The 10,025-nt window shown below is 38.1% G+C and overlaps 2 protein-coding genes across 2 annotated transcripts in view; both read left to right on the top strand.

Annotated features, from left to right (window-relative positions):
• The first annotated feature begins 259 nt into the window (after positions 1-259).
• On the top strand, positions 260-7,102 carry LOC112143916 (adhesion G protein-coupled receptor G3). The gene is made up of 6 exons (XM_024268155.2): positions 260-601; positions 3,588-3,722; positions 3,811-3,918; positions 4,015-4,051; positions 6,458-6,555; positions 6,646-7,102. The coding sequence occupies exons 1-6, from the start codon at positions 446-448 to the stop codon at positions 6,778-6,780; spliced, it is 669 nt and encodes a 222-aa protein (XP_024123923.1). The 5' UTR covers positions 260-445; the 3' UTR covers positions 6,781-7,102.
• Positions 7,103-7,670: 568 nt separating this feature from the next.
• Positions 7,671-10,025, top strand: part of LOC112143396 (protein SMG5) — a gene marked incomplete at its 5' end in the record, with an annotated part of 3,279 nt that continues 924 nt past the window's right edge. Inside the window, 4 exon segments of the mRNA XM_024267331.2 lie at positions 7,671-7,830; positions 7,912-8,002; positions 8,067-8,141; positions 8,225-8,363. Of these exon segments, the coding sequence (XP_024123099.1) occupies positions 7,671-7,830; positions 7,912-8,002; positions 8,067-8,141; positions 8,225-8,363 (465 nt within the window).

Below are 10,025 nucleotides of genomic sequence, written 5' to 3'. Positions count from 1 at the left end.
TTTGGAGGAAGTTCTGTCCATGAAGATCTTCACTTCCTCGTCCAGCTGACATCTGGATCAGAACCATACAGCTGGACATTACCCAGATAGATGGATGTTTTTATGTAGCAGCTGTGAAGATTTATGCTAGAGAGACACAGAGCTATCAGAATCAGACGGGGGGGATCAGGGGCGGAGCTCCAAAAGCCACGCCCCCTCAGAGGAGATTTTGGAAACAGAGGCTTCAGATCAACATGAAACATGGCTTTTTAAGACAGTTAGGTTGGGGGATTTTGGTTAAAAATGTCTAAACTAAAATTAAAACACTACCGGGATCGTTTGTTTTTTTTTAAACTAAAGTAGTAGTCATACAGGGACATTAATACTTTTCCTTAAAAACAGCATTGTACTAAAACTGAAATAATTTTTTAATCCCTTTATTTTGTATTATGTCAACAGGAAAATTATGTCCAAAATGTCTGACTTGGTCGCCAACATGAACGGAACTTCAGCTTCTCTGTCTGTCGGAGAAGGAGTGAAGGGAGTGATAGTGAAACAGGCAGATCCAGAGGAAATGAACGAAATATCTCTTGCTTTTGACACTCCAAAGCAAGATATGAATGTGGGTACTTTTATTTACTTTACATTTGACTTTATATTTGACTATCTAGCTAATTTTGTCTTCACAAGTATTCAGTTTCGTTGATAGCCTTTAAGCTTTTGACATTTAATGAATAGTGTTCTATAGCATTGTACTGAGTATTTTTAATGTATTTTTGCTTTAAGCAAAATGTTTATTTCTTCAGCACGTGCTTCCTAAGCAGTGTCAAAATTCATAATGGCACAGATCTCAACTCTGAAAAGTAAAATTAAAATGGATCAAACTGGAGGGAAAATATAATATGAATAACAATTTCAATTTAATTCTTGAAAATATAGTCTAAAACCCTCGCTGGTTGAATCGATGTATTACAAAATATACATTTTGTGATTGGTCAAACCATGTAAGTTTCAGAAGTGTGATGATCTACAGCTCCAGTAATGATAACAGTCCAGCACCCAACTAAGCTTCTTCAGGTCAACAGGATGTAAAAACCTACAGAGTTTATCATCTATGTTAAAACGTTTCTATTTTATTTTTCTTTTCTGTGTTTTTGTTCTATTTCCCTCTTTGTCCTCAGTAGTCTTACTCTGCTGGGTTTTGTTATTTTAGTTTGAGGTTGGTACTTTTAGTTTGTGGGCTTTGTTTATTTGTTTTCTTTAGGTAGTTTTGGTTAGGGGGCTGCTGACCCCTCCCATATCGACGGTCGACATCTCTGGATCAGCAGTCTCCCTGATGTATTTTATGTTTGTCCGAAGAACCACCATGGAGGATAAAAGAGACACATGAGAATCTGGAGCCACAGGTTGAAGACTAATTGAAAGCTAATTTTCTGTGGTGACTCCTGATGGGAGGGGCCAAAAAGTGAACATCAACTAATAACAATTTAACTGATGTACAATTTCCTATGTTTTTATCTTTTGGTTGCTTCCACTTGTTCAAAACAGCAAAGTAATCTGCATCTATTTAAATAAGCTGCACACACTGGATGTCTGTTTGCTCCGACACGCAACTCCCTGGAAATTCATGCTCAACAACTTTGGGATTTCATGCTTTCTGTTTGACTCTGGAAACTCTGGGTTTAGCATTAGCATAGATTATAACACAACAGTTCTCTTCAATTCCAAAATCCAGAGCCGTGGACAGTCCGAGTGGCTTCTGGTCACACGCAGGATGGCGCCAGAAACAATCTCCACCCAGAAGCGGAAATTTAGCAACTTTAGCCGGTTGCATAAGTGGAAATTTCCTAAACTTTGGGAAACCCTTTTAAAAAAGGATATTTAAAAACAAATTCAGAGCTTTTAAGCTTTTAAATGTGAATAAACTGTAGTGTCCTAGCCAGCAAGGCCAGGTGGCTCCCATTAAGTTTAAAAGTGGCAGAAAATGTGGGCCCCAATTGGGTTTGTCCGCAGTTTCTGTGGTGGAACACCTGGCTTACTCAGCGGGTAGCTAGCTCGCTAACTCGCTACAGCTGAGCTCGCTACAGAGTAGCTTGCTAGCTTGATACAGTGGAGCTCTCTACAGCAAACTCGCTAGTTTGCTACAGAGGAGCACGCTAGCTCGATACAGCATAGTTCGCTTCAGCAGAGCTCGCTAGTTCGCTACAGAGTAGGTTGCTAGCTTGATACAGCGGAGCTAGACACAGCGGAGCACACTAGCTCTCTACAGCAGAGCTCGCAACACAGTAGCTTGCTAGCTCCCTATGGCGCGGAGCTCTTTAGCTCGCTACAATGGAGCACACTGGCTCTCTACAGAGTAGCTTGCTAGTTTGACACAGTGGAGCTCTTTACAGCTGAGCTCGCTAGCTCGATACAGCAGAGTTCTCTACAGCAGAGCTTGCTAGCTTGCTACAGCGGAGCTCACTAACTTGATACAACAAAGGTCGCTAGCACACTACACTAGCGTGGTACGCACTCAGTGCCTACTTAAGCCAAAGCCCAATCAGGCCCACGTGTTCTGCCCACTTTTAAACCATTTGGGGCCCACTGGGCCTCGCTGGCTGGGATACAAGCAGTTTAGTGCGCAAGATGAGCTTCAACTGGGAAAGAAAACGTTATTTCTTTTATGTCTTTCAATTCAATATTAACTAAAGTTAAAATTTTTGTAAACACACCTGTTTACTGCCGGAAAAAAAGTTGACAAGATGCAGTTTTTTTTTATTGTGAATCAGCTGATCAGAGGCGGCAAAATACTGTTTATTTTTTTTTTCTCAGAGACAGAATGGCACAGAGAAAGATCAACAAAAGGGTTGAAAAAAGAGAGAAGAAACGGGAAAATGTAGAAAGCATTAAACGGGTCGATGATTTCAGTCGCAGATTATGTTTTTTTTGTGTCCGGCTCCGACAGGGGGAGGGACTTCCGGCTGTAAATTTTCAAGCGCCATACTTTTTTCTCTGTAGGCAGATTCTCTTGGACAGTCCTGGTCTATTTAATCTTTTAGGCGAGCAGTGAGGAAATTTGGACACAGCTATAGTGTCTAAGTACATTATTTGTTTAAATTTGACTTTTCGTGTTTCTTAGAATAAGGCTTTGCGAGAGTTTAAAAATAAGTCTGCTTGTTATTTGACAGTATTGTGAAGTGTCCTGCTGCTAAATAATGATCCCTTTGAGAAGTGTAGCTGCTAAAATACATTTTCAGCCTAAATATTTCAATATTTTTACACTTATTTTCTGTTGGCTAACATAATGAAAACACATTTGGATTTTAGCTACAAGCTAGCTAATTATACTGTATTTTAAAATGAGCATTTTAACAAAAGGGAGTAATATAATTTAAGGTTTTAAAAGACTGTTTACTTAAGTTTCATTTTATAATTTTACTAACAAAACCTGAGCAGTTTTGGACTATTTCCTAAAATGTATTATGTGATAACGTCATTATTTGAGTTTTTTTTTCCTTGATTATTTTGAAATACAGATTTATCCAAACATTTTTGCTCTTTAATTTAAAAATTCTGTAAAGCTTTGTCTCACAGAACTTTAAAATAAAATCTGTTTTTGTCTGCAGATCATCGATGACAGAGCGAAGCTGACGGGCTTCTCGAGGTTTGTCACCGTGTCAAAGGAAGCCTTTAACAGAGCTAAAGGAACGAACAACACGTCACCCTTTGCTGCTGTGCTGAAATTCTTAAATATGAGTCAGGTATTAAACATGAGGTTAGATGTTCCCAAAACTTCGATCCACCTTTTATTTTGTGCAGAATTATTTCACTTGTTTGTTTTGTCGTCAGGATGAAAACATCACCATTTTGGGGAACGAGATTTTAGCGGTGGACATGGGAGTTCCTATCCAGAATCTTACAGACACAATAAACATCACACTAAACAAGTTCAAATTTGTGAGTATCAAAGAACATAAAAAGGCATTACATAAGACTTAGTAAAAAAACAGTTATGTTTTGTTTATATTTATTGCATTTCTCTTTTGTTTACAGGAAGGGACTCCGGTTTGTAATTCGTGGGACGGAGAAGGTAACTTTTCTAACGTAACATCTAACCTCTTTCCTCGCGTGGCATCTCACGAGCACTGAGTTGACCATAAAGTGTGTACTAAAGTATTCTAGAGTCAGTTTGTGACCACCTGCACAACACAGCAGCCAAGAAGAAAAGCATATTATTTATAAAATGGATAAACCAATTCCTCAAAACCTCAGAGAAACAGAGTCACATTGTGTCCAAAATCATCTGTGAAGTCAAACAGAAAACCTTCAGATGTTCACTGTAGGTACTAACCATGTTTCTGACCTTAACGCGCATTTAAACTCATCTTAATAATGAATGGTGGTGATGCATTGAGCCCACATCGGCTTATCGCCAGCAATCAGAGCTGCAATGACTACAGTATATCTTCCAACAGTAGCCCCGGCGTCTATCAGAGACCGGCGTCCAACCGCCATTTATTCCACCACAGACAGAATGGTGACGCTAATAAGTTCATTTAGTAGTGTAATTATGTCAAAAAAAGTTTCATAATTTATTAAAATGATGAGAACATTGTTCTGATTAGCACTGGCTGGGAACGTTTCTTTTCTCTCTGAAGCATCATTAATCTCCGTATTAAAAATCCTCTTAATTTTTCATGTGGATCCTTTTCCTGGAGACACCTGCACCTTTCTGTCTTTGCTCATTAACCCATGTTCAAACCAGTTCTTCTAATTCGCTGATCACTTTCTTTGCACCTCCACCAGGAAATCGTTTTTATCCTAGGTCCTTTTTCTGCAGCGTCTTCCCAATATCACCATTGTGAGATACGTTTAGGATTCACCCCAGAATGCTGTGTAGATTCTTCACCAGAATGTTCTTTGGTGCATGTCACCGCGCAAAATCCAACTACAAAAGTTACATTACCTGCGATAATGCTGGTGTGAAGGCTTTTTGCTGAAAGTAGTCGCTGAAGATGCTGAAGCTTTTTGGTGAAAATGGTGATGGAATTTACTTTAAATACGGAGAGGATTTGCTGAAAATGCAAAAGCTGTTTGAAAAATGTTAAATTGGGGTTATTTATAATGAGGAATGAACAGTATAATACACTTAAAAGCTCAAAAAGTGGGTTTTTCATGGTATGGCACATTTAAGGCTGCTTGTCTTCAGCACATATTTTACTTTTATTCAAGTAGATTTAAACAGTAATCTTACTCAGCAGGTACTGTTTTAGTTTGAAGTATGTGTGTTATTTATCCTAAGGACACTCAGTAATAACAGTACTTTCAGATAATTGCATTGAAAGATGAACCTTAGCTTGGAACAGTGGGAAGCAATTCGGCTTTGTGATTACGATCGCAGTGTCGAGGCTTTCCCCCAGAAAAGGAACACAGGAGCTTTATATTTTTAGACAGTTAGAAGTCCACATATGATTTTAGCATAGAGGAAGTTATTTGAATTTGACTTCAGTGCCAGCAAATATGTTTTGGACCATAAACTCACAATCATAAAATTGTATTTCTTCCAATAAAAATGAAACAAATTAAGAAAAATTATATAGAAATATATTGATAAGCTATATAATCATAAAATGATTAAAAACAAGTTTAAACTAGAAATGTTGCATTACATGTGATAATGATAGTGTGAATGCTTTTTGCTGAATGTAGTCGTTGAAGATGCTGAAGCTTTTTGTTGAAAATCGTGACGCAATTTACTTTAATTGCTGTTGAGATTTGCTGAAAATGCAAAAGCTATTTGCAAAAATATGAAATTTGCTGAAAGACTGAAAATTCTGTTAAATAACTATGAAAGAGCGCTGAAGGTGACCTACATTTCTGAGAAATTTGTAATAAAATTGCTTAAAAATCCACCAGACATGCCAAATTTGCAAAAAATATTTTGTGTGTTGCTTAATTATGAGCTAAATTTCAAACTAGCCCAAAAAACCTTGGTCGATGTTAAATTAGCCAAAAAAGCTAGCACATTCCACACATAGCAAATTAGCCAAAAGTGTTACCATGCTGCTAAAATAGAAGCTAAACTCTAAATTAGCCTGTAAAAACATCAGTAGAGATAACAAATTAGCCAAAAACGTTAGCATGAGATTGCTGAAATCGCTGAAAGTGTGATTGAGTATTTACGTGCTGAAAAATGTACAGAAAGGAGCAGGAGAATCACTATAGTGCGAATGATTACTAAGTATTCACACAATTACTAAATTCTTTTGCCACTTTTGTTAACTTTTAAGAAATTGTTTGGGCGACTAATTTTTTCTTTTTCTCGAGTGACATCTTTTGAAATAACTCTACTGTTTGACACTAGTTTTGGATACACAACCTGTTCCTGGTTTCAGTCACTTTAGTCTAAAACTATTGTCATATTTTTCTTTTTAAATCTAAACTGTGAATCTCAGAATCTCATCCTCCTCTCCTGTTATCCGCATTTGTCTTTCAGGAGACATGAACTGGACCACGGATGGATGTGACACCATCGTCGACGGCAACAACATCACTTGTCAGTGTACACATTTGACTTTCTTCGCAATTCTAATGGTGCGTTCCTCCCTCCCACTACTTCTATTTGTAATTTCAGCACTAAAACTCCACTGAGTGAATTTTGTGATAATGTTTGTCTTCCTGCAGACGCCTCTGAATGAAACCATGTCCACCCTCTCCACCTACGACCTGAACACCCTCACCACCCTCACTCGAGTCGGTTGTGGCTTGTCCATGTTCTTTCTTTGCGTCGTCCTCTTTATGCACTTCCTAATCAGGTAGAAATAACAGGAGAGAATCTTGTTTATACTCTGCCGTGGCATTCAAATCCACAGAAAAAAGGCGACAAATTGTGTGACTCTGTTCTGCATAGACGTACGAGCCTCATAAAGAGTCAAGCAGCTGAAAGGTCGCTCTGTGGTTTCTGTGTGACAGAAAAACCAGAGACGAGAGGCGAACAGCTCTCATGCTGGTTTTTGATGCAAAAAGGTTTATTCAAATGAGTTTTTAAGAACAGCAACAATACTGTGGTGAAAGTCAAAGGTTCCTTTTATTTGAGGTCATGGTTGCAGTCATGCTGCTTTTTTTCTGTTTGTGTACCGTTAAAAGTTATGCAAATTCTGTTAGCCGGTTACAGGTTTACGAGAATGTTACCACTTTATTTTCTATTTCTGAAAACAAACTCTGAGGAACAAATTCTCAGTTCTGAGTAAATATGTAAAATAAAATTTGAAATGACGCTTTTCTTGGGACGCTATGCTAGCATAGCAGTCCAACAAATTGTTTTCATCATAGCTGCTTAACCTGGTTAACCTGACTAGCGATTAAATAATGTAAATTTACATACATTTCCTGTTTAACTGTTATAAATATTTTGATAAAGTAAAAGGTTTGACAAGATAAAACTAGAGTTTTTGTTGGTTAAAAACTGTGTAAGTCTCAGGAGTTGATTTTGTGTTAATGCTAAATAAAAAATCAGATTGTTTTTTTTAAGTTCTGAAGATCTCCTCTTTCTCCTTAATATATCTTTTATTTTAAAAATGATTTTATTAGAGATATTTGTGTGCTAACACTATTTAGGGATGTGATTATCAGAGATGAAGTGGAAACTGCATTTTTCTGCCTGAATGTGATCAAAAACAGATTGTTTTTCCACTTTTCTCTGCCTGCAGTTAGAAGTGTCGCAGCTAGAGGGCAGCCTTCAGCAGCCCAAAGCCCAGTCGTCCATGTCTCAGTACCTGGTCCCCGACACCGCCGCCCTCTGCCAGCACCTGAGTCTCATCCGGCAGCTGGCGGGCAGCGGCTGCTTCATCATCATCATCCCTCGTGCAGGTCAGAGCTCTTCCTCGCTGGGTTAAAGGAGGAACGCTTCAGAGCGGTGGCGCTGACGGGGGGGTGGGGTTTGTGTCGCAGTGATCGACGGACTGGACGGGTTGAAAAAGGAAAACGGTGGCGCCAGAGACGGAATCCGCTTTCTGGAGTCGGAGTTTGGTAAAGGCAACAGGTGAGGGTTTTATTCCAGGTGTTGTTGCAGATGTTTGAGGGTTCTGAAGGTCTCCTGTCTGCAGGTACATCCGCTGTCAGAAGGAGTCGGGTCGCAGTTTCGAAAGAGACAAACTGAAACGGCAGGACCTGGAAGCCTGGTGAGCTCTGCGGCGCCGTCTCTTCCGTCCTCGCCTCCAGCAGAAAACAAGGTTTTAAGGACGGCTCCTCTCCCTCTTTTCAGGCATCTGTACAAGATGGTGGACAGCTGCCGGACGCTGACCGTCTCCCAGAGCAAGGGAGACGAGGACACGGCCGGCATGGTGACCATCCTGACGGGCCGCGAGGTGGAGGAGCTGTGCGCTCGCTCTGCAGCCATGAAGGTCAGCCAGTCTGAGGGAAACGGTGGAAAACTCTAGAAGTTCTGGTTAAAAAGACACTAAACTGCCATCAATCACCTTTTTTGGGGATGTTTTTGTTCTTTTTTTATATAAAAATAGAAAAAATCAGTGAAATGTTGCTATAAAGGTTTAAATATGACAAGAAGAAGTTCTTAAATCAATTTCACTTTTATGACATTTATATTATTGTGAGGCAAAAAGGTCAAACTTCTCAAACTTTAGATTTCTCACATTTATGTTTTGATATATATTGATCTTTTTATGATGCTAACATCCGTGTTTCACTTCAGTTGAGTTTAGAAAGTGCAGCAAATTAAATCACTGGAGTTTTCAGCCTTTCGTTTAAATTCTTCTTAACCATTTAACGCCTAAACCTCAAATATGTCTGCTTGGACTCTTTTTTTTTTAGCTAATGTTGACCGTTTAAATATATGCTGTTACCCCTTTTTCCTGAAAACACTGACTCTTTAATATTTATCAGCACTTCACTTTTTACTACATTTATCAAGAGTGTAGAAACAGTTTAAACTGCAGAAAAGCACAAAATCAAAAATTGGATTTTTGTTAGTTTTAGTGGGAATAAATGCAGCTGAACATGAAGTCATCGTGGAAATTCAGCTCGTCTAACGTCATCTCACCACTGTTGGTCTCTATCTATAACCTGGTTGGGTCGTAACATTTTTGATTTGTAAATACTCTGGGGGTGTAACGGATCGTGTCAGTTTTAGGGTCTCGGTTTGGAACATTTTTCGGTAAAAAGTAATAACAAAAAACAAGATAAAAGCCCTAAAATGAATATTTTTTGAAAAGTTTCAAAGCATATATTTGATAAAACATGCATAAAGTACTTTAAAGCATAAATATACACTCACACACATATTACATCAAAACATTTGCTCATTGAGGCATTTTTCTCAAAACAAAGAGCACAAACAAAATGCTGAGACGTGTTTCTGATTACATTTACTCGTCTTTAGACCAAATATACAAAATCAGAGAAAAGAAAATAGTTTTGAAATACCAAATCTATCTGGAGTACCCCTTAAAACAAAAATGTTCTCATTTCCCTAGCGTCTAAATTAAATCTTGAAAGTTAAAATCAAACTGAAAATTATTTTTTTCGTATTTGTTTTATTGAAACTAACTTGGAAAATTTTATATTTATGATTATTATCTGTAGAACATGTACAGGTGAGGTTTTGACCTGTTCACTTTTCCTGGTGATTCATGACACCTTTTTTTTTGACCAAAATAGGTTGCGGAGCAACCCCGCCCCCACTTCCCCTCCCCGTTACTTGAAGCAGAGACCATCAGACTGCCCAGTATATTTTCTACGTCACAAATACCATTTTTTCCAAATTGATTTTTTTACATTTACTCCTGATTTACAATTTGAATCAAGAAATACAAAAATTATGCTTTGAGCTTAGTTTTCTCTATATATCAGAAAAATGCCAAAAGAAGATGTTAAAAACTGCATTTTCATTAATTGTTTGTTTGTACAAACGTGTCATCGCTGACATTAGTGCTGCCACTAACGATTATTTTAGTAGTCGACTAATCACCGATTATTTTTTCTAAATAGTAATTAATTCAATTCAATTCAATTCAATTTTATTTATATAGCCCAAAATCACAAAGAGA

This window comes from Oryzias melastigma, linkage group LG16 (genome assembly GCF_002922805.2).
Source record: "Oryzias melastigma strain HK-1 linkage group LG16, ASM292280v2, whole genome shotgun sequence".
Classification (NCBI taxonomy): Eukaryota; Metazoa; Chordata; class Actinopteri; order Beloniformes; family Adrianichthyidae; genus Oryzias; species Oryzias melastigma.
Note: the sequence above shows the minus strand (reverse complement) of the source record. Positions and strands in the feature narration are given on the sequence as shown.

Excerpts from the sequence above, each read along its gene's own strand:
- LOC112143916 (XM_024268155.2), top strand. The coding sequence starts at position 446 with ATGTCCAAAATGTCTGACTTGGTCGCCAACATGAACGGAACTTCAGCT. Across the intron at positions 3,919-4,014 it reads CACTAAACAAGTTCAAATTT|GAAGGGACTCCGGTTTGTAA; the intron begins GTGAGTATCAAA and ends TTTTGTTTACAG. Across the intron at positions 6,556-6,645 it reads CTTTCTTCGCAATTCTAATG|ACGCCTCTGAATGAAACCAT; the intron begins GTGCGTTCCTCC and ends GTCTTCCTGCAG.